Source organism: Elephantulus edwardii, unplaced genomic scaffold (genome assembly GCF_000299155.1).
Source record: "Elephantulus edwardii isolate Elephantulus edwardi_28Jun2011 unplaced genomic scaffold, EleEdw1.0 scaffold00007, whole genome shotgun sequence".
NCBI classification, from domain to species: domain Eukaryota; kingdom Metazoa; phylum Chordata; class Mammalia; order Macroscelidea; family Macroscelididae; genus Elephantulus; species Elephantulus edwardii.
The window spans coordinates 31,391,112-31,416,788 of record NW_006399757.1 but is presented as its reverse complement, the minus strand read 5'-3'; the positions used below and the strand labels follow the sequence as shown (position 1 = coordinate 31,416,788).

Below are 25,677 nucleotides of genomic sequence, written 5' to 3'. Positions count from 1 at the left end.
AAGAACAAAAGGCCAGAAACCTTTCAATATCGACATTTATCAAAATTCATAGAGCTTCCAGAGGCATGTTGTTTAGGAAGTGGACTTCCACCTAACGTACAATAAAAAAATTTTTAGAAAAAGTCAAATCAAGGACATTTTCAAGTAATAACAAAATTACACTAAACATCAGTAATATAAAAATGTCTGTAAATGCCTAAATATTAAGAAATAAATGGACTTACTGGGCTGATAGAGACCAAAGAAAATCCCTAATACTAGCACCGTTTAAACTTAGTACTGAATTTTAGCTAAATAAAAAAGACTGGCTCAGGCGAGCTCTGGTGGCCTAGTGGCAGGAAACTGCACTGTAATCTTAGAGGTGCGCAGTTCAAATCCACCAGATGCTCTGCTGAAGAAGGAGGAGCAATCGCCTCCTGTACCAGTCAGATCCAATTTGAAATTTCATTTAAAAAAAAAAAAAGACTGGCTCATAAAATAAGCAATATTGCTCATAAGCACACCTCTAAAACAAAGAAAGAATTACACGAAATAGGATCTCTCAGTCAAGTTATTCCAAAGCAAAGATGGGGGAGGGGAAGGGAGTAAGTTAGATTAAAGGAAATAGAACAACCAGAATAAAAAGGAAAAAAAAATGTTGGCATACTGCAAAAAAATGTAATCAATGCCACTGAATACTATGTTTACCCAAACTGTAGAGTCAATTCTGACTCATGGTAATGCACTATACTCCCCTTCCTACTCCTAGACTCCATGAAACAGAAGAGAATAGAAGTAAAGAAAACACCAGCCTTTTAGACCTCGAATTTCATAAAAATTTTCTATGAAATTGGGTTACTGACACATAAGCATTGTTTGTAAACAATATTATTACTTTTTCTTTTCTCTAGCTTTTAGTTGTTGTTAGATGCCATAATGTTAGCTTTGCCTCAGTGACCATGGGGCACAGAAGAGTAAAACCCTGCGTGATCCTGAGCCATTCTCATAATCCCTAAGGTGCTAAAACCCATTGCTGCAGCCACCATGCCAATTCATTTCCTTTGCGGTCTTCCTCTTTTTCACTAACTCCACTTTTCCAAGCATGATGTCCTTCTTCAGGGACCAGTCCTTCCTGAGAGTGTGCCCAAAGTCTTTGAGAGAAGTCTCACAGCCTTGTTTCTACCTCCAAGACAGAATGTTCTTTTGGCAATTCTGGTATTCATATTCTTCACCAAGAGCAATCCAAAGGCTTCGATTCTTGATCTCCCTTATTCACTGTCCAACTTTTAGATTCCTATGAAGCAACTGAAAATACCATGATGTCCTGGCTCTTTAAAGAGGTCCTTGGAAACAGATTTGGCTATTGTTATAGATCTTTTGATTTCTTGAATTCCATGAGTGTTGACTGTGGATCAATCAAAGTAAAATGGAAATCCTTGACAATTTCAATCTTTCCCCCCATTTATTAGGATGCTGTTAATGCTCTAGTTATTATGTGCCATAGCATCAACTGTGATTCACTCATAATGATCCTAAGAACTCACTATCGCCAACACACTTGGACCCATTATTATAGTCACTGTGTCAATCCAACACACTGTAGGTCTTCCTTTTAGGTTATTCTCTACTTTATGAAGGACTTCTACAAGACGGGCCCTCCTTACACCATGCCCAAAGTAGGTACTATAAATTTGCTCTAGTATGCCCTATGAAATTTGTATTTGTAAATCAACTAGATGAGACTACAGCTATGGACTAGGAATAAAATACCTATACACACAAGCCACTACCAAGTCCCAAAAAATATTTTCTACTGACCTTAAAATTTGGAGAAAAGTATCGGTTGGCCTTGTCTTTATTTGCTTTGTCAAGATCATTTTTTGTTAAAGTAAGTACTAGATATTCCTTGTCATTATCTGCACGCTCTATACTGCAAATACTATCAATTTCTTGATCACACAGACTTCCATTTTCTACTTTTTCTGAGGTTTCCTCTGGTCCTGGTATGAAGAATGTATTTACCCAAAAGTGAAACATTTTGTCCTAGGAAAAAAGAGAGAAATTAAATGAATACCCAAGGAATCATCAAAAGAGAGAATGCCTCATTTGGTATTATGAATAAAGGTAAATACAAGAGTTAGCACTTGCTAATCTAGGCTATCTGTTGCCACGTCATTTATTTTTACTTTATTCAAATTGTAGACAAATTATGCAATACCAAAAGTTCTATCTAATCAACTTTCATCTACAAATCTTTAGTAAAATATCTCTGACAATTAATAACAAATAACTTTGTCACATTTGGTATCCTAAATTATCATTTAAATCTTTTATCTTAATTTATTTTAAATCTTGTAATTTTCTGTAGATGATGATTAAATCCTTACAAAATTTATGCTTAAATCTCTAGGCAATTTTATATATGATAAGTCTGAAAAAAATAAAATGTTAACTTTTCATCAAGTCACTGAATTAGTAACTATACACAGAATAAGATAATGCTTGTTCCTTAAGTCTACTAATTATGGTAATTTTTTAAAATCACAGCATTTATTTATTAACAAGGGAAATGACAAAAAAAACTTTTAGCTTACATAATCAAGATATACAAATATACCAGAAATACACTAGTGTCAATTTTACATATGTTAATATAGATTAAGACCAGATAATAAAAAATACACCCTAGAGAAATAGATAAAAAGTGTTTATTTTTATGAGCAAAAGTACTTAATTCTGTATGCAAGCGCCGCCTCATAATAAGTGAAAACGGGGCAAATACATACTATTTCATTTTAATTTTAATATTTGCTACCAATTCTTGAATCTTAAAAAAAACCCTGATTTTTCAAGGTTACTGAGGTATATAGAGATAGAAAATGAGTTTCTATGAAAACATTGTCATTATCAAGCTCTTAAGTTTCTGAGCAAAATAAATTCCATTTTTGTCTAATATATAAAACAGACTTTAAAATTTATGCAGTAAATGAAACTTGCTTTCTTATTAAAAAAGAAAAGTGGTATGTGAAATCAACTGTATTACTAAGAATGTCTAACTACTTTTTAAATTATTATCTACAAAGTTCACCCTTAGGGCTCACTTTAAATGTTCTCTTAGTATTTAAAACAAAGTAGTTTCTTTTAAAAGAACTCTTTTACTCTCTAAATACAGCTCAGTAAGAGTCAAACTTCACTAATATTTTTCTAAATTTGCTATTTAAAGTTATTCCCTAAGCAAAAATGCAAAAATGAGATTCCTGGCAGTGAGTTTCAGAATTTGTAGATAAATTTGAATGCATACATCTCTTTGTATTTAGTCTTATTTTAGTACAAGAAGAGACTCAAAGTCTTTTCAATGATTTAAAAGCTGCATGTGTAACAAATGAAGGGGACTGTGATGAAGACTATACACAACATTAAAGGACAAGAACAAGTTGTCCATAAATTAGATATTTGTGACCCAGGAACTGCCTGTATGCCACATTTTTCCATTCTTCATTACTTCCTCTTTACATCTAATCTTCTAGTTAAAAATGAAATATCCAGTAAATTTGGGGAAGTGAAATATAAAATAACTTTGTCTCAAGAAACACTCAACCAAAATGGGGGAAAAAGTGATTTGTATCATTACACAGAACATGAAACAGATGTTATTTCTATCTATAATTTTTTTTAAAAAGTATAGTTCCATGCTTGCTCCTTCTCAGTTAATCAGTCGTTCTTTCTAAGAGTCTTTTAACAGAATAAATGAGGTTGTATGCTATCTTTAATACTTTTACAAAATTTTACTATATAATCGAAGTTAAAGGAAAATAATTTCAACGTACAATACCACATGGCCTTTTCCTTTAACCATTTAAAACCATTTATTTACCACCTTATTAATTCTTAAATGCCACAGGAAACAAAGCATCTGTGGATCTAACAGGAAACTAATTTCAATTTACCAGATACCAGTCACAAAATAAACCCATTTTTAACCCTCTCCTTAACAAAAACTTTCAGTAAAAATTCTTAGGGTATTCTTAAAAGTATGACAATCTTGGACTTTTTTTTAGACTTAAAAGTAAAATTCAAACCTTTTTTAGCATCTTGTTCTGTTTGTGGAAGAACTCTACTTTAATGTCACCACACACAGGTAATGGCTGAGGAAATTCAAAGTACATGAACTTGTCTTCCCGACGTGTGGGTCCTGAAGTGGAGGAATATATCTTCACCTTTAGCTGGCAGACCACGAACTGAGGATCTGCAGGGTTAAATACATACTAGTATCAATACTCAAGAAAAGTGAGTCAAACTACTGAAAACTACTCTATGGGTGGACAGTACTGGCAATATATATATTACGGTAGTTTTATATTTGTAATCCTTACCTAAACCAAGTACACAGATACCAATTAAATTAAAAATTAAAATCAATTTAAGGTTTTATGTAAGTTTTTTATGCATTTAAAGCTTATGATGTTTCAAAACAGAGAGCACTGGTTAATTGGTTTGAAAATAAATTCTTATTTAATAAACCATTTCCCACCATTAGTCTTATAGCAGTTTGTTGCTGCTGTGTGTCACTGATTGGAACCAACTCACAGCTGGCCCTCCAGCAGGTTTTCAGAGGCAATTAATTGAGAAGACTGCCCATCCTTCTCCCATAGAGCAGCTGGTAGACTCAAACCCTATGCCTCTGGGTTGACACTGCAGCTCCTTACCACTAGGCTACCAGAACTCCCTTACAGTTGTATAGTAATAGCAATGCTTTAACATGAAAAGGGTGCTAAAAATCATGACATAAATTAAACATTAAAATGCAAAAATAATTTCCTGGCACATTTGTAAGCTACATAAAAGGTAGCTTTTTAAACCGTTATATGCTACTGTATTTTAAAGCCTCTACCAAAAAACAAAACCATAAAATACAAATCCTTACATGCTCACAAAAAAATGAGCCTGCAGCAAAATTACAATAAATCCATCAAGCAAATCTAAACATTTACAAAAGATTAAACCACTAGCCATCAAATAAAATCCAAATCATAGCAACTCCATGTGTATCAGTTAGAAATGGCTTCACAGGGCTTTCAGCAGCTGACTGTTTAGAAGAAGGTTGTCACTGACACCTCTGGGTAGACAAACTCCATTTTGTTAACTAACTGCTATGTTGGCTTTGGCCCATGTCTGCTGTACTTGGTTAAACCTCTCAAAAGTCACCACGTTAATTATTAGCAATTCAACTAAATGTAATAAAGGTAAGGAATCAACTAAATATGTCAAGGTAAGAAATTTATTTTAAAAATCTATTCTTAACTACATTTAGACCTAATAACATTAATGATAGAGAGTACTTTAAAGATCTGTGACCATTAAGAATCTAGACCTATAAAAACTTTTAAATTATCTAAATAATGAGGCAAAGCACAATTCATTTGAAGTACACTGAAATCAAAACAAAGAGGAAAAAATCCTTAGAAAGGCAGGCTTGGGTTTTGAATAAAACATAGAATACAATCAAGAAAAAGAAACACTAGCTTGTATGAAGCATATGAAAACACATGTATCTTTTAAAATAGATAAAATGCTAGTAAAAGGACCATTATACTCAAGGAAAATAAGTTTCACATTCAATATCAATATGACTAATAACTTGAGATCACATCAAAAAGCTAAGCTAAGTAAGCCAAGCTAAATGGTATTTCCAGTTTAATAAATACTTATTAGCTTAACCATATAATATCTAAATCTGTATTAACAATCATGTAATAGTAAATAGTACATTTGATCAAAATGTGGGATTAATGTAAGAATTTGAATATTTTATGGATTTAAGACACTCATCACGAGAAAACAGGGAGCTCTGGTGGCCTAGAGGTAAGGAAGCTGTGCTGCCAATCAAAAGGCACATGGTTCAAATCTACTAGCTGCTTCACAGGAAATGGATGGTCAATCCTCTCCTGGGCAATTTACATTCTCTGAAAACTCACTGGAGAGTCAGTTATGAGCTGATTCTGACTTGACAACACAAACTGACATCATTATGAGAAAAAGCTAACCCATGAAATGGTATCATATAAATCATCATAAATTTCATTTCTTCCACTAAAGATTCAAAATAAGTAGGCAATTTTATAAGATTTATAGGATATTGATAATTTCACTGGAATTCTAGTTCAAACATGCAAACAAGTAAGATTTCAAAACAGAAAATACCTTGTCATCGTATCAATCCTAATTCTACTAACTTAGAACCTGATGATACTCCTGACTTGAGAACTTTAGAACTTTAACAAATTAACTGTATAAACCAAAAGTTTAATAGAGCAATATTTAAAAAAATTTACCTTCAAGCATTTTAGAACTATATGAACAATTCATAAGCTAACTACAAAATAGTTCTCAGAATTTCTCCTAAAATACTAAGCGTGCACACGCACACATACACAAAATTTTACCAAAAATAAGTATAAAAGCTTCAACTACTAAAGAAGATACTTTCCATAAAATATTAAGTAATCGCACACTCAATTCTGATAAAAGGAGCTCTGGTAGCCTAACGGTAAGAAACTGCACTGCAATCCCAAAGACACACAGTTCAAATCCACCAGCTGCTCCACAGAATGATGGGCAATCTCCTCACGTGAAATTAAATGCCTCAGAAAACTCATTGGAGGGTCCCCTCTGGGTCAGATCTTACTTGATGGTACTCAACAAAGAGACTGGTAAGACTTACCAGAGCCCAAAAGAGAGTATGAGTCTATATTCTGTTCTATATCCTTTGATCTTATTGATTATGCTTTAAAAAAATAACTCTTATCTAAACAGAAATCAGATTTTAATGATCTTGGATATGTGGGAGAAATATCCAGTCCTGAGAGAAAAGCCACTCTGACCATCCTTTTTTTAATTATTAATCCATTTTTGTGTACAAAATACAGTTAGCCTGCCTTTACAGGCATTGTCTTAGAAATATTAAAACAATAATATTTTTAAAAGGTGTTGATCCTTGACAAATTTTCAGAAGATACTTTAGTTTCCCATTATTTTTGCTTTGTTCACTAATTTCCTCTTACTTCTGAAATCAAATAACTGCCACTCCCCTTTTCTCAGTGCTCACCCTCTGCTTTACTCCAAGCTCTTTTATCCCACACCCACACCAGATTAATACAGAAGTTCAACTTCTAGAAGTTCAGTGTCTCTTTTTTGATGTTTCCCTAAAATATCAGCTACTTCTCTCAACTAAGATTCAAGATTACTCTTCAAGTAACAGTATCCTCATGTGAATAAATGACCTTTATTTGTTTTAAAATATGTTTAACCCCAAAGTAACAATTGTTACTCCACTTTCCTTTGACTATTTCACCTGATTAGATAGGAGACAAATTTTGACAAACACCTTTGGATATGTTAAAAGAAAACTAATCAAATTCACATCTGACTGTCCTGTCACATTTAGCTTAAGGCAAATCACATAAATGGCTTACTTTCTACTGTCTTCTTCCCTCTTGTACCATTTTCTGTAAAATGGTCCTGAATACATATGACTCTGAAATACTTAATGAAAACCAAGTTCAACATACCCTGCATGCACAGTCCTCCAGCAGTCAATGAAACATTCCACTCCAACTTTACTCTCTATAACTACATTTCTTAACCAGCTGACTTCAAATTCAAGCTATTTCTTATTCCCTGTAACACTTCCTTCAGTTATACTGCCAATCTAAATAGTATGGTTTCTCCCATGTTCAAAAAAGACCTGCACTTCTTTCATGAAACTAAGTGACAACCCTCTAAAAATGTTATTTTTCTGAATGCAACCTTCATAGTTCTAGATGCAACCTCCCATTTTACCATATATTATTTGCTTATAATGCATCTTTATTAGATAATCTGAAGTCACAGTGTATGACTTTCAGAATTAGAAAATGAGAAAAGATTCAAAGATTCCAGTAGTCATCTTTAGGAACGAGACGTTTAAATATAATACTGGGTGGGGGGAAGGTCTCAAAGGCAGAAAGGCAGAACAGAACTAATCTAGATCTTTGCTAGAAATGTTGAACAAATGGGAATAAAATCATTACCAAAGAAATTATCAGTGATTCCCTCTCTCTTTGCCAGGGATGTTAATGTGAATTAAACAAAAAATTATTAAAGATTCCCTCTCTTACTCTTCCCACACTACTCTGTTTCCTTTGTCAATCTTACATGAACACCTAAACCACAGGCAGCACATGGGGAGTTGTTTTCCCTTCCTTTTTCCTCAAATTTGTTAACTTTCCAAGGAAATTTTCTCCAGAAGACTAGTGACATGCACTCAGCAGCTTGTTTTAAAAAAATGTAGTGATCTGATAAAGCATCAATAAAACTACTCAGAAGCCTTTTAGCATACTATATTAACAATTCTGTGGTTTGATAAAGTTTCTTGTTATATGAATAGAAAAGATCTAATGAAAATGATCACAGGTATCAATGAAGGTAACAAGGTCACTAAATTAATTTTCTGATATAAAGAATGATAAAAATTTTAGTTACATTAAATATATTTCCTATACATAAAAAATGTAAGTGTGATCATTTCCTAGGTAGAATCAGCACTGTAAAACTGTTAAAGAAACAAAGTCAACAGTCCCTTTTGCATATCCCTCTTTGACCACACTGTGCAGGCACAAGTGTTAAGTTTTCTACCGGTCTAGTCACAAGATCTGGCCCAAATAGCAGAGAAACCAAACAGGATCAGGATAACTGCAGTGGGTGTTACAGAGGTTATGGAAAAAGAGAAGGACTGTCATCAACAATATCTCTACTTATCTAACAGATTCAGATCTCAGGGATCTCTTCACTCTATTGATAAAAGCAAACAAAGCAACAGATGATGTGTTCATGCAGATCTAAGACTAAAACTCCAACCTAAACCCAAGCTCTTCACAGCATTCTATATACTTTTATTCCTCACTCATTGCATTTCCATGTACAACAATGTTTCAGTGTTTCTTTTCCCCTTCCTTTTATTGTCATTGTCACTATTAATGTTATACTAAAAAGTCAGTCCCTGACCTGCTTGAGTAAGTAGCCTTCCTTGGTGACTGGGTGAACATCATCAGGCCTTAAGGTTAGCACTCCACTCTGCAGGAGAAAGATGGGCAATCTCCTCCATAGAGACTTACAGTTTCAGAGACCAGATGGAGGATGAGTAAGAAATGTCTTGATAGCAGCAGATTTGATTTTTTTTAAATTTTATTTGGTTATTCTAATATCAGTAAATTGAGGAATCCTACTGTGACTTTCATGCTGGTCTTCTAATGAAATCAAGTTCTACAGGTATCTGCTCAGAATTTAGGTGGCAGTCAGTTATTACTGTAAAGACTATTTCTTTCAAAAATATAAACTAACCCAAAAAACATTAAAATCCACTGCTCTTGGCTTGAACTAACTAGTTCACACATTTCAGATATATACTAGCCTATTAAACTGATATTTAAAATGTTGTCAATTTCTTTCTAGAGTTTTAAATAAATGTCCAGCTATACTGAGAAAAGTTTTCTAACACCTGGAAAAATAAGAATTTAAAGCACTTACTGCAAGTTCCGCCACTGAACATTGGAATAGTTTCAAACATCATCTTGTGAAACAACAGTGCCACTGGTCTATAATCCAGATGATTCTTTAACAGGTAGCTATAATAATACACATAACGCCTCTGACTGGGAATAGTTACTCCCTGGTGAACAGAAAAAAGAGCCAAATTCAAAAGAAAAGTTCCATTAAAATTATTTCACTAAACTGCTAAAAGTAATAATTGGGTTGTACCCATAAACATTACAAATTTTACTTTAAATGCAGCTCAATTTAAAACGTAATAGCAGTATTAACACAAAAGTCATCAAAATAACTTTTCTTCCTTTAAAACATAATTTTCATAACATTTCATTTACTCAATGGTTACAAACAGTACTCTGACCAACGAACTCCAAAAGTAAGGACAACTCCATATCCAAAAGAACTGACAAAGGCCTATGGACTAAGCCGAGCTCTTCATTTCAATGACTCCATTCAAAAGATTTATGTATTCTAATTATATCCCCAAATTCTCATCAACTTGGTTGTCCAGGTAAACAATAATAGAATCAGCTGATATACAGTTAGAGGTCTACTGCCTTTAGAAGGCAAATAAAGTAACAGAAAAGAGTGATGTTAGCTTTACAATCCATTACAATAAAATCCCATAAAAGAGGTACATAAAATCTCTGTGCTATGTATCTTTCTTGAAGAAAACAGGAAAGTATATTTTATAGAAAATTTAACTATTGTAAATGCTAAAAACAGATACGATTAATATTGCAGGTATTAAAAGGGGAAATCTGAGCTAAAGAAAACAATCTAATAGGGCTATTTCGCTAGATTTTCTTTTACACAGCAGAACTTCAGAAAAACTCAAGCAAACAACAGAGGATTAAGAAATCTAACATTTAATGATAACCTGCAAAATAACTGTACTTTAAATAAAACTATACTCAAAAGTAAAATCAACCTGCAATACTTCTCTTTAAGTCAGGACTGGCATCCCTATATCCCAATGTGCCAAAAGTACTGCTTGCCTGAATCCTTAATTTTCCTCCTTACTGAAAACACATACAGCACATTTAAGTGAGTTTAAAAATTGGTATATTGATTGGCAGATATGTAGATATTCCCTGTAGTATTCTGAGTATTTTTTTCTTAAGGTTAGAAAAATTACAAACAAGAAAAATGTAAAGTGTAAAAACACGGACAATGAATCATTTCAAATCATGACAATTAACCTAAGATTTTAGCTATATTGCAAAGATACTCAACAGGTAGTCAAAACACTTGAGCTTTAATGCTGATGTCACAATAGAAATTATGGCTTCTTCCCTCAGGAAAATGAGGACAGTAATACATACCTTATTTTCTTGACAGGATTCTCATGAGTAATCAACACCAAATGTAGTTATAAAAAAAAACCCTAAAACTACAAAATGATACACAAATACTACAGTTTGAGAAATGCTATCTATATTTAAACTATGTTCTAGAATTGCTGAGATTTTTATGTATTTTTCTCAAAGCAATATAAAGTCATTTAAAGAGCTGTAACGAAAAATTATCATTCAATCTAAAAAGCTCAAAATGACAACTATAAATGATTTATTATTTTATGCCATCTCAGCAAACATTTATCACTCATATTTATAAAGAAAAGATACAGAAGTTAAACAGGTAAAAGGAAACGACAGAAGAAACTTTTTGAACCATGTCAATTTTTTAACCATATGAATCTATGATGTAGTCACAATATTAAGACAATGAAAGTGTCTATGATGGTCAGTTTATTTATTGAGATTTAAGGATGTAACACATGAAATGTTGGTTTTACTTATTTATCTCCCGCCATCTGTGGCATAAAGCAGTGTTCAGGTTTTCAAACCTTTAACTTTCCTCAAGTATGGACCGGTCAGTAAACTTCTAATGCATGTGTTATTCACTTAATTAATCTTTATCAAAAAAGTTCCGCAAATGTATAGAGAAAGAATAAACTAATCTATTAGTTCTCTATGATAGCAGCTTAACCAAAAGTGTCAAGACAAAAGCATTAAACCAAAACTATAGGTAAGATTCAAAGAAAGCCACTGAAAGCATGGTTGTAATTGAATTACTTGATTGTCTTACGCATATAAAAAGAAGGTTGAAAATTAGTTTTATTATTTAAGCAGGAACTTTTACACTAAACTGGGCTATGCCTATATGCTAGAACACTGAGCTCTTCTACTTCATTAACTCTCCTTTTCCATCTTAATTGTGGAAAAAATCCTTATATTTTGTCAAACAAAACTTTTCACACATTCTAATTTTACAAAAGTTTAGCATTTCAAATCAGGTTCCTTGCCACTAACTTAATGAAAGCCATTGCTTCTTTATTTCATTTCTGTTTACAAACCAGAAGGTAGAATTCAGAATTCTATTCAACTGTTAATTCACTACTCCATTCCAGTCCACCTTTCTACTGTACGTACTGGGTATCCAGTACATTAACTCTTTCTCCTGGTATGTACTTATTAAACTCTTATCAACTCTGATATTAGCACTTGGTTCTCTATCTATCTCTGCCAGATATCCTCAGTTAATTCAGCCAGTCCCTTCTTTAAAAGACTTTTAAGGTCATTTTATATAGCTGTCAAGTGGCGCTGAATTAACAACCACTTGTAAGTGAACAAAATGGCCTGAACTTTGCCTTAAACTGTACCTTCCTCATACCATGCTTAAGCCCATCGTTACAGTCATGTCAATCCATGTTGATGAGTCTTCCTTGTTTTCACTGACCTTTTACTTTTCCAAGTATGATGATGTCTTCTAACGACTGGTGCTTGCTAAGGGAGCTCTGGTGGGGTAGTCTGTAAAGAGTTGTACTCCTAACACAAATGTGTCACCTGTCTGGCATGTGGTATAAAGGAAGCATATCAACTATCCAGCACATAAATATATATACACAGACACTGACTTGAAGGCAAACCAGAGAATAAGCAAATTTGGGGGCGGGGAGGGAATATCAAACACCACTCATTTTTTTATTCCTACCTATCTAGTCAGTTCCTCCAATTCAGATACTGTCCCTGAAAAAAAGCTCTACAGTCATCACACCTGGTTTTCTATGATAGCAATTCTACTTCAGTTACCATCAGATTATGAGTCTTTTGGGGGTTTTTTTGGTTTGGTTTTTTTTTTAAATTATTAATTTCAATGAAAATTTACAGAGACTTTGGGTTTTCATTCATTCATTTGAACTTTTCTCCCCTCCCAATCCTCCCCCCTAGTACACTACCATCTTGGAAAAGTAGAAGAAAATTCTTTCATTGTTTTACAAACCCTCCCCCAGGTCCACTCCACTATGCAGTCTTCGCTCTGGACTCCTGTCATGACAAAAATACCTAATCACATATCCCTTTTAAATATAGTTTCCTCCCTCATCTGTTTCAATGCAGTATACATTATTGAACCCATCTTTCTCAGTCTCCCCCCAACCCCGATGTCAGTCCTGTTTTACAACAGTGGCACCATGCAGCATTTGTCCTTTTGTGACTGAGATACTTCACTCAGGATAATGTCCTCCAGGGTCACCCATTTTGAATAATACTGCATGAATTCCTTGTTTTTCAATGCAGCATAGTATTCCATTGTGTGAATATACCACAGCATCTCTATTCATGAGTCTTTTAATATTCTTCAATCTTTTACATCCCTCTTAAATTCATTTTAGAAAAGTAGATGATTAATTACATCACCAACTAATTGCTGGTATCTACTCAAATAAGAACACATTTATCAAACTATCATTCAATCATAACATAAAAATATAGCCCAAATTTTTTTCCAGTTCTATTTCCTGAAACTCCTTTTATATTCAGGCAAAATAAAGTACTGAAAATTGTACTTTCCTTTTAATAAGCTTTTTTTTGTTTTGTCACATTAAGGTATAAGTGTTATACTAGCTGCCACCTGGGAAATTTTACATATTCTCTAACACCTGAATCTGTTTGGATAACATAATTATGTGAGGTTTCAAGGTTTGATGGTAATCACCTAAAATCTAATTCACACTAGGTACTACACCTTGAGAAATCCTAGACATTTTCATTCTTGGAAGGACTCTTTAGATTTTGTATATTATCCTGAAGCATCTATGACAAAATTCTCATTAAAAATTATCAACTCCCCATTGAACTTTTTAATTTCATTGGCACAGAACTAACTATAATTTTAATATCTTTTCTACACAACACTTTTACCCCCTTTTTTATACCTGATGTCTCATATTTCACTATTCCTTTTCTCCCTCAAATGGTCTTTTTGGATTTATTAGTTCTAGTGGTTTACTATCTCTGAGTTCATAAATTTATATTTATATTTTTATCTCTAATAATTTCTTCTTAATTGTCTCTAACATTAATTTAACTTGAAAAAAAATAGGCATTTTAAATCACCAAGTGACTGATTTGATCTAGTTTAGCAGTTTTATAAAGTTTTACTAATATCATGAATGCATACTAACTGCATGATTTGAAGAATGTCACGATCTTTTTAGCTTTTATACCACCCATCTATAGAAGAACGTCCCAAGATTCAAGTAGGAGAGTGCCTTACCACTATGAAACTAATTATAAGTAATCCATTAATTACTGAAGCATAAACTGAATTTTTTCCCTCTCTCCAACATTCTTCCTCGATTTATCTTTGGAAAATATTACTGCCTCTGTGGTTTGGGGCAGGACATGGTTCATTTGTCAACTTTGGATAAATGACACAAGCATCACTGATCAAACCAAGAACCAGATATATTGTGTTCGAAGACATACTGGGTATATGACCCAATCCAGTAAATATCAATCTACAAGCTACTCTTCCACTCCATGGGCTAAAGTAGGTGAAATAAAAATCCTGAGTCACTATTATACATATCTTGTCATTATAGTGGAGAGCTTGCCTCAGAGTAACAGGAAAAGAGAACTGAAATTTCTAGTATCTGCTGAGCATCAAGATCTAAGATGGATATGTGGTGTTATATAAGCCAATAAATGTTCCCTTTTGCTTAAAATATTTTGGGTTCGGTTTCTGTGATTTGCAAGAGTCCAATTACCTTATAATACACTTATTTTTTTTCTTTTTCTTAATTTTCCATTTTCATTTTCATGATTAATTTTTAAGAAGCAAATGTAGATCTTTGCTTATGCAGTTATCTTTTATTGTAGCAAGTGTGAATTAAATAACTGCTATTGTAGGAAGGTTCTATAATTCTATGAATCTAATAGGTTGAAATATTACATTAGCAAAACAATTCAGTTCAAGACTATTTCATGTGTTAGAAAACACACACACACACACACACACACACACACACAGGTAATTATGGGTTCCATTATTTTAAAGGAAAGTGGGGAAAGCTTTACATGGTAGAATTTACTAAACAGACTAGAAAGAAACATCCTAAATACAAACTGTTTGTTAGGTGCCATCAAGTTGATTCTGACTCATATAGAAAACTCCTCCACAGGGTTTACAAGTCTGTCATATTTCAGAAGCTCATCACCAGTCCTTACTTTTAAAAGTGCCTCTGGGTGAGTTTGAACCACCAAGTACTTCCACTGTTTTGAGATTCAGTTTTAATACTCAATTGTAAAAACATATTTATACAAATTAAAGTCCATTACCTTATGAAATAATCTACTATATATTTAGTATTATATATACTATATATTTCATCTAGTTTCCTAATGTTATCTCAATCTATCCAAAAATGAAATTACAGAAATCACAAAGGTTAGTCAATAGGATCTGCACATAGATTTGTTTTGCCTTTAAAAAAAATGGAAAGGATGGAGGTAGGAGTATATATTATTAGTATATTCCTTAAAAAAAAAATCTAGCCCCTGTGATGTCTAGGACTGGGCTCCAGTCACCCATCAGGACACAGTGCTCCCAGGACCTTTGACACCTGGGCATCTGAGGGGGCTTGGGGGGAAGGGGAATTAATTCAACTTAAGGGAAAGTTTACAAATCTTACTGGGCTTTTTTCAGACAAACATTCATATGTAGCAATTAGCAGTAGCTGATGCAATTAATTAAAATGTCTAAACAGACCCTTATTGTATATTGCTACTCCCTTCGCCCATCTTCTGTTTATTCATTGTCCTTTTCTTACTTCCCACTCCCAATTAACCCATAAGGATACTCTTTTAACACTTCCTTTTAAAACTTTGCTTTAAAAAATTATTCAATTCACTCAAAGTGTCTTCTAGATCTATTAATTGATCTTAAGCTAGGTACAGTTTCACAAGTTTATTTTGATGCCAACAAAAAAGGAATGACTTTGGTTAATACTCATTTGGCTTGAGTCTTGTTAACATATACCAGCTGAACATCAAGATTTTAGTAAGTATATAAATAATAGTTTGTTGTTGTGTACCACTGAGACCCATAGCTGACCTTCCGGCAGATTTTCAAAGATAGTCGCACAGAGGGAGGTTGCCCAGCCTTCTCCTGAACAGCTGGTGGCCTTGAACTATGTGCCTTTGGAACTGCATCTTCTTGCTACTAGGCCACTAGAGCTCCTGACATATACCAGCTGAATATAAAAATATTACTGAGTGCGTCAGTAATAGTATGTACAGATCTCTATTTTCTATTTCCTATTAGCCTATCACTTTTTGCTTAAAAAAAGAGATTCACTCTCTACAGAGGATGGAGAATATGGCATGCCTACAGCAGTTCTGTTGGCGAAAAGGTTATAATCTACCGCATAACACTACAGATCACATTTTATTTCTAAAAACTTCTCCCAGCAATCTTTTTACTCTGTTCATACTTCAAGACAATATCTCATGAGGTGTTGAGTCAAATATCCTTTCTGCCCCTTCAGTGAGAAACAGATTTTACAGCTGTCAGGTTTCATGTGCCTCCTAAAACCTGAGGTCCATTGATAAATCATCTGGGGGTAGGACATAGGAACCAACAGATGGACCATGAACTAAACATATACAACAAACTCCCAAATTAAAAAAAAAAATTCTAATGTCTATTTTAATTAAAAACAAGTATTTTATGTTTAAACATAGCACATGTTATACACCTGTACAGTGACAAATAATGCTTCTACACACGTCTCTGGTGGCAAAGTTGTGGCAGCGCTCTGGCAGTTCAAATCCGTCAGTGACTCTATGAGAGAAAATCAGGCAAGCTCCTATGTGGTTTATAGCCTCCAAAAACCCTGTCGAGGCTCAGTTCTGAGTCATTTCCAAGTCAATGGTATGAGGAAAGGAGCATAATACACAAGCAGATGAACATACAACCACTCCTCTGATCAACATGGTTAAGTTCCAAAGACCATGTTGTTAGGTGTAAAACAGAACTGTTAGGAGAAAACTGAGGATGACTACATTATTACATACTGCCAAATCACGCCATTATTGTCAAATTACATCATTACACACCCATTAAAACACTAAAAACCATGGGCAGTCAAGGTGACACATAACCATCAGAGCCAGTGTTCCTCTCATGGAGTATGTTACTACCAAATGTATGTCAGTAATACACAAGATAGGTTAACTAGTAGACTTTGAGCCACTGTCATAAATGCAATATCCTATGAGACAGTTGCAAAGAAGTGTACAATTAACATTATCAGACTGTGATATCAGAGTTATCTTCCCTCCAATAGACATTAAAATATGTATTTACTTTTTGTCTACCTTGAAGTGAAAATAGAGACAATACACAGTATAATAAAGTGTAAGCAACTTTGGGTTTATCAGCACTCATCTGTATTGATGCTGGTGACAAACACAGAACACAGTATGCAAAAAAGGAACAAATCTGTCTTGGAAAATGTACTGCCAGAATACTTCTTAGACATGGTTGGCAAATCTTCATCTCATGTACTCTGAACTTGTTATGAGAAGGACCCAGTTCCTAGAGAAGGACATAATGCAAGGTAAAGCAGAATGAAGTTCAGTGAGAGAGGAAGATGAAATGACAGTGGCTACCACAAAGGGCTCACAGCAATGATTATGAAGATGGTGGAGAAGTGGCAATGTTTTATCCAACTGCACACAAGGCCAAGTCAGAAACAATTCAATGGCACCTAACAACAACGATACCTTTTGGGTGTATTTTCATCCATGATCATGATAGCGCATCATAATTCAAGTGGTTCTTATGTGACAAGTTCTCATTATCACACAAATACAAACAACTATTTAGAAGATACGTATGTGTACGTGCTTTATGTATACAAGGTAGAGAGAAGGAAAGAGCTATGTGAGAGGGCAGTTTAGTTAGGAATGGCTAGACAGTATTATCTCAACTACAAAAGCACTCTATTCTACAAGACTGATGATTGTGATGCCAAGTATACAAAGTCACACAGCTGAGCATCGTGAAAGCAAGCATCACAGAAATGTCCTAATATATCTGCAGAATGAAGAAGAAAAATAAGTGCAGTATCTATCTCAAATCACTCATTCATTTTGGGGAAGGGGACACATTTGCCATTTACCTAAAATTAGGACAGACATCCTGAAATAACTGGAATACTACTTTCCTTCAGATAAGACTTGTCTTTAGCCAACTACTAGTTTTCATTATTTACATGCACAGAAGAACATTAGAATAAAATAGTTCCTATTTTGGAGCCTTTACTGGAAACTTGAGCAACCATTAACATTTTCAAAATGATGACGTTTCCTTGATACTCCCACCCACTCCCATGCCCCTGACAAACATACACATACACAAATTTCTGCAGAAATCTCTCTATTCTGTAGATTAAGAGTGTACGGTAACATCTGACAACACATCTGGTGGTGTTCTGCTTAGGGTTAAGACAGAAGCCCCGCATGGCATTGAGATTCATCAGTAAGCACTCGGGTGCAAGATTCTTACCATCAATCTTGAAAGAAATCTTAGCTATCACCGTGAACGTATTCAATGGCTTCACGAGTGCCAAGCCTTGAATCACAGCCTGTGCAAGAAGATGTGTCATGAAATCCACTATTGTGAAAGTCACCACATTCATGATAGTGAAGACTTTAAATCAAAGAATTCTATAAAGAAGTTTGTCAAGAAACAGGAGCAAAGTTCACTGCCATGCATAAGTTTACTGGCTTTCCAAAGACAAATTCTACAGTCAGATTCTACCATTCACTGGATAAAATGCATACTCTTTTAAGTTTCACTCTTCCAACCTGTAACCTAAAATGTAGAATAATTATCTCCTTTCCAATCTAGCATTAATGGTGAATATTGTAAATAAATTTTTCAAGAGTCTTATATTCTATGGATTCCATTTATTCTTTCATGAGGATAGAGTACTTTTTAAAAAACAAAAACCAAAATTGAAATTGCCTTGAATATCAGCTTATTTATTTCTGCAAGGAAAAAGCAGAGAAAAGAAGTGTAATTTTTAAGCACGACACTTCTGCATTCTATATATAGTAGTAGTTATCAGTACAATTAAAAATCATAAGCAAAATTTACTTTCTTATATACTATGCACATTTTTCATGGCAAAGTATATAATTTTCATTAGATTTTCAAAAGGTATAAACATAAGCTTAAATCTAGTATTCTGACTCCATATTACCTAATGTTTACATTTTTGTTTTAAATCTCTATTGGAAGGTATGCCTACCAAAATGTGTGTTCATCAGCCTTATTTTAAATTTAAATTTCTACCATTTGCTTCTACTTTTGTATTTTATCATCTCAGGATACACAAGAGTATACTGAAATGTAAACTAATCTTTCATAATGTGCCACAGTAACTAAACCCCAACACTAATGTAAGACTCAGCGGTGTAAAATATCATCAACAAACAGTAATTTGGCATCCTCAAAAATAATTCTAATACATCATAAAGACAATTAAAGGTTTTAGAAAACAAGATGATGATACAGAAAGGTACTAGAAAGTAATCCCACACACAGCTCAAAATGATAGGCATGAATGCCTATGTAAGTCTTAATGCTGAATTAAGAAAAAATAGCTTAAAATAGGAGAAACACCTTGGTTATCAGTACTAAAACCAGAATAAATTAATCTGCTAAAGTTTTGCTATCTCCCTTCCAAGAGCTTTTTAAAAATCTTTCTGTCTAGAGTGGCTTGGGTTTTATCTCATTGGAGATGGGAAGAAATGTGTACAACTTCTGCATTAAATACTAACATTTTGTCATTTACCATTCAAAGAAAGAAATCCTTTAAAAAAAAAACTGTAAAAGTTCTCCCTAGAGTTTGTATTTTGCCATACCACACAAATAATTCCTTGATTTTCAACACAGTCTTTAGTTTTCAGGAAAAGAAGCTGAACTTTTCATTAATCATAATTATAGTTATATGACTATCCACCTCAAAAACAATTTTTATGCATTATAAGAGATCACAGATTATTAGGATCAATTATCATCCAAAGACATCCTCAAGCAAGTCTCAGAAATATCAGACTTACTTTGGTAAATGTGCTGTCTTTTTAATGCTTTACAATGACTTTATAAGTGCAAATGCACAATATGGTTAAGCAGTAAAATGTACTAACATGGTATAAAAATGCTAGAAAAAGCAAGAAAACTGAATCAGTTAACATTTGCTCACACATAAGCTGAGGCAGTAACATAAAAAGTTACAAGAAAAATAAGGCTTACCCACTTTAAAAAAAAAATAAGTTGTTAATTAACAAACAGGCTAAACATAAAAAACGAAAAAAATCATCCAAACCAAACATAGCTTACCTTTTTATCTCTGGTCCTTACTTCCCCATAAAAATCTAGGGCCTCTTGTGCCTTTAAAAATTTGCCCCGATGTAACAAATATGCACAAATCATTACACCAGTCCGTCCCTTCCCAGCTTTACAATGAATTGCTGCAACATGATTGTCATCTTCACTTAGCCATTGGTCAAGATCTTCGCAAAAGGGTTTGATAAGCTCTAGCTGTGGTGGGTTATGGTCTTCAAAAGGATACTGTGCAACTGTGGTAAAAAGAAAATCTCAGAATAAGAAAATATCTTTCCTGAAAGCTTTATTAAAATAGGTTACTTTAAAGATATGGTATATAAACCAGAAAGTGGTTGGTTAAAAAAAATTTGCATTCCAACAATGTATTGCCTAATGCTAATTTTCTAATTTTAATAGAAAATAATCTTTCAATAACCCCAAATGTATATATGTAGTAAAAACAGAGACCAGGTATTATTTTCTTTACATTCTTCTGGAAGAAATTAAACTACGCTGACTTAGCAGAGTTTACAGTATCTCAGAGGCAGAGTTGGACCCAAAGTAAAATGTTACATAGACTTCTGTCAAAGGCTCTCATTACATTTCTAGTGAAAGGTGTAACAGCACTAACTATCATATCGTCATAGTAATGAAGCATATTCCCAATGATAAGATATCAGGAGTGGAAAGGACTGCATTTAAATTTTGTATTTAAGAAGTTCAGTCTACTATTTAAAGTTGGTCTTAAAAATGTTATTGTTGCACATCCAATTTCGATGGAATTTACAAAAGAAACTGAAAATTAAATATCAATTAAAAGTACACAACAGTTTTAAAGTTTATCAAATAAACTTTCTGGTCTTTTTACATAAATAAACTCAAGATTCTCCTGGCCATTATAGCCAAAACTATGTTATTTCTAAGTGAATTTCTTTATTTGTCCAGATATAGGACTTTAAATATATCACCAGTAAATTTCATTCTATAGGTCTACACTTCCATTCTATCTTAAGAGCTTTAAAAATTCTACCTGATAAATAATATGCTAATAATTACCCTGTTATGTCAATGTGAAATATAAGTTTTATATCTTCAACCAAGTCATTCAGAATGTGGTGCAGGACACCCTTTGGTAAAAAAGGAGAGCACTTTCAGAACCAAAGCCCACCACTAGGTCACTAGGATATTTCACTCAGTTATCTGCCTAACTGAACAAACTCTCATTCCAATTTCATTTTCCTAGTGGCACACAAAAACATTCCGGAAAATCTGTTAAATGCCTATTTAAATAAAGCTAAGTAGACAACTACTTTTTTTGCTAATAAACAACTGCTTAAATACACCAAAAGAAGAAATAGTCCAGTGAATCCATACTAATTCTCAAACACTGTCCTCAAATTGATCCTGACTCCTTTCAACCCTCTATTGGGTGTCTGAGACTGTAAATATGTATGGGAGGAGACTGTCTATCCTTCTCCCACAGAGTGGGTAGTGGATTTACTCTGCTGACCTTTTGGTTACAGTGCAACACATAATGTCCCATGACACCAGAGCTCCTTCAATCTCACGAGTGCTTCTGAACTTTTTTTAAAAAACTTTTTTAAATTTTATTTTTGTGTGTCGTTGAATCAGATCTGACAGGTAGAAGAGGAGACTGCCCCTCCTTCTCCAGCAGAGCATCTAGTGGATTCGAACCATGTGCCTTCAGAATTGCGGTGCAGTTTCTTGCCACTAGGCCACAAGAGCTCCCTGCTTTTTTTTTCTTTCTTTTTAATAATTTTAATGAACATTTACAGAGAATTTGGATTTCCATTCATTCATTGCTGCACTTCTCTACCTGCCCAGCCCTCTCCCCCCGCCCCCCAGTTCGCTCCTCTCTTGAATGTCAATTCTACGTATTTTCAGGAGGAATCAATGACAAATACATCAATCTTTAGCTCATGAAACCCACATATTCTCTTACTCTGACTAGGAAGACAACATCTGTCAAACTTAACCCTCCAGCTGTGTCACAACTCAAGTGCTTCCACAAATAGAACTTGAAGCTTGGGCAGGCTGTGAGATATCATTTACCTGTGCCTAGGAAAGAACTCATAGAAAGCCTCCCAACTTTCATCTATCAAGATCCTCTTTTCCTTTGCTGTATACTTTATCCTACCATGTAGGTAGTTCTTTGCTTTCAAACTATAATCTCCTAGTATTACACAAACTGCTTTAAATAGTAGGTATATCTCCATCCTGTCTTATTCTAAGTTTTTCTTCTAAAAATACCTAGAAGTCCTCCTGACACTACTGAGAGAGTTATGTGCTAATTGTTTTCATAAAATACAATACAAAATTAAATTTTATGTTTTTCAACTTTAAAGATCACCTTTAAAATAAATACTTCTTTCACTTCGTAATCTAGAGTATTTACTGTTACTCTGGCAGTAAAGCTAGGATTTTCTATTTTGAATTATACAACACAGTACAATACATTGATACCTACCTCTGCAGTTAAATTTGGCGGTGTCATAATGTCTCTCAGCACATCTAAAAGAAATGTTTAACAACATTTAGATATAAAGTTAGATTTTCTTTCCAACTTAAAAAGTATAACACATTCCCTGAATCTTTACAACGGGGCAAACGTTGTGCTAAGTGTTTTATATATTCATTAGTTCTCTGAAACAGGTAAACTATGAAGTTATTGTTGTTGTTAAGTGCTGTCAAGTCGTAGACAACTCATAGTGACCTTATGAACAAAGACCTGAACACTTGTATAACTTTCATCGTTTCTTGAAGTTTATAGTGTTTCCAGAGGAAGCTATTTCGGAAGTTTCCACGCTTGTTTTAATTGGGGAGCTCCACCAAACACTGTCCACCATGGGTAACTATTATCTCATTTGACACATCAGCATCACAGTGTTTGTAATTATCCCCACTTACAATTAAGGAAACCTTTAAGGAGTTAACCTTTTATGAAGTCTTAAAAGGTTACTCGTATGCACATAGTTACATATTCACTTCTAAAACTTGTGATGCCAATAATATTCAACATTGATTTCATACATATTATCAATTCTTTTTCAGAAATTTTGCATGCTACTGAAATTTATTTTTATTTCACAAATAACTGTGAGCAACCATCTAGTTTCAGTAGTATCTTTACCTCAAAGTGAAGCATACACAGTTCCCAAACTATTCTTTACAAAGAGAAATGTTAAAAATAGTCAAAGACCAAAGGCAAAAGGAGAATAAGAAATGAAACGGAATACTGCTAATTTACTAGGAGGCAAAGCTTATGAAATTTCTTTAAACCTTATCTTTCTGCTTTTTTATAAGATAACAGTCATCTTTTAAAATGATCACAACAGTGACTAGGGATGACAGGAAGAGAATTGATGCCTTTGAGCTGTGGTGTTGGAGAAGAGTGTTGAACTAGAACAAACAGGTTTGTCTTGGAGAGGGTTAACCAGGCTGTTTCTTGGAGGAAAGGGTTCTGAAGCTTCATCTGACATACTTTGGACATGCTGCAAGGAGGGATCAGTCCTTGGAGAGGGATATCATGTTTGGGAGGGTGGAGGGTCAGCACAGATGAGATGGATTGATTCAGTGATTGGGGTAGGGCGAGTAGGTATGTTGGAGACAATGAGTTGGCACAGGATAGAGCAGGGTTTGGGGCTCTTGTACATGCGGTCGCTATGAGTCGCAAGCAACTTGACAACACATAACAACAAGGTGATAAATTTTAAAGTATGAAAAATTTATGTAAAATATAGAATTAGTTTAAAACCCAGAGCTCGTAAGATATTGATGTAGCTTTAATAGACGATGCTAAAATTTATCTTTTAATAGTAGTAATATATCTGTAATTATATACTAGCTTACTTGTGATTAATTGGCAATGTTTATAAGTCGGCTCAGGAGCATTCATTGGTGGCTTCAACCAGTAATGACTAAATTTGTGAAAAATAATTTTAAATAAAAAAATCAGCCTCTTACAAAAAAACAAGGCTCTTGACTCCATAATTCTAAAATCCAAATGGTTGCTTGTTGTTGTTTTCATGAGCCACGGAGTCAGAACCCGCTCACAGCTAAGCCTCCAGCTGTTTTCAAAGGTGGTAAATCACATAAGAGAAGACTGTCCCTCTCTGTCCTACTAAGCGGTGCATTCACAACATGTGCCTTCTGGCTGTCAGTTTAACTCCTCACCACTAGAGACTTCTCTCAAATTACGACAATTTCACCTGTTGCAGAACCTGATCTGAGGTTATGAGACATGGAGAATTATGAGACTGGAGTCCTCATTTACGCACTGAAGTAAAAAATTAAGTTTACTCTGGGTATTATCCCAAACCCCATTAGAGTATTATGTCATATACATTCTATGCTTTCATCTTTATTTTCTCAAAACCATTCTGAATGCTGAAATAAAACTGACCTTGAGAATCTCAAATATGAGTTTGTAGGCTGAGTTATAATGTGGGTGTTGTATGTTGAGTACTATCAAGTCCTAACCAACATTTTGCTGACCCGTAAGCAGGTTTTTAGAGGCAGTAAATCCTATGGGAGAAGACTGCTCATCTTTCTCCAGCGCAGCAAGCTAATGAGTGCAAACTGTGTACTTTTGCATTGGCAGTCCATTTCCTTACCACTAAGGCACCAGAAATCCCTGAGTTTTAATGCAGAAATACTAAAAAAAGCCAAATACTTTTTCTAATTGGCAGCATGACAGTGAAGAGATTGAGACTGTTAGTAGCTTCAGTTTGCTTGGCTCCACAATCATCGCTCTTGACACCGCAACTCAGGAAAATAAAAGACGAACTGCACTGGGAAAGTTTCCTGTCGGGGACCTCTCCAGGGTACTGAAAAGCAACAAAGTCAGTCTGGAGACTTAAGGTGTGTTTGACCCAGGTGATGGTCTTCACAATTACTTGCTATGCAACAGAGAACTGGACAATGACTAGAGATGATAGGAGAATCAATGTCTTTGAGCTGTGGTGCTGAAGAAGAGTACTGAATATATCATAGACTGCTAGGAGAAAAAACAGGTTCGTCCTGGAGAGGGTGAAACTAGGCTGCTCAAGGATTCTGAAGCTCCATCTGACATACTTTGGGCACATTGCAAGGAAGGACTATTCCTTGGAGAGGGACATCATGCTTGGAAGGGTGAAGGGACAGCACAGAGAAGAAGCCCCTTGAGAGAGATGGACTGACTCTGTGACTGGAGTAATGAAAGTTGGTGTGTCAAAGATAATAAAGTTGGCTCAGGATAAAACAGTGTTCAGAGCTGTTGTGCATAGGGTCGAAACAACAATAACAACAAATTTTAAAACAAATTCACATGAAGTTGAACTAATTAATTACAAACAAGTTGCAATTCACTGGTTTCTTATAGGTTATTATGTTTATGTGACATCATGTCACTTTCAATCCACAGAAACCCAG

At 34.3% G+C, this 25,677-nt stretch overlaps 1 protein-coding gene across 1 annotated transcript in view; it reads right to left on the bottom strand.

Moving 5' to 3' along the window:
* PTEN (phosphatase and tensin homolog) overlaps nucleotides 1-25,677 on the bottom strand; it is a 93,273-nt gene that overhangs the window by 9,473 nt on the left and 58,123 nt on the right. The window contains exons 4-8 of the mRNA XM_006880317.1: nucleotides 22,736-22,779; nucleotides 20,263-20,501; nucleotides 9,544-9,685; nucleotides 4,059-4,225; nucleotides 1,798-2,022 (exon numbers count right to left, since the gene is read on the bottom strand). Coding sequence (XP_006880379.1) covers nucleotides 1,798-2,022; nucleotides 4,059-4,225; nucleotides 9,544-9,685; nucleotides 20,263-20,501; nucleotides 22,736-22,779 — 817 coding nt within the window. The remainder of the gene's footprint in view (nucleotides 1-1,797; nucleotides 2,023-4,058; nucleotides 4,226-9,543; nucleotides 9,686-20,262; nucleotides 20,502-22,735; nucleotides 22,780-25,677) is intronic.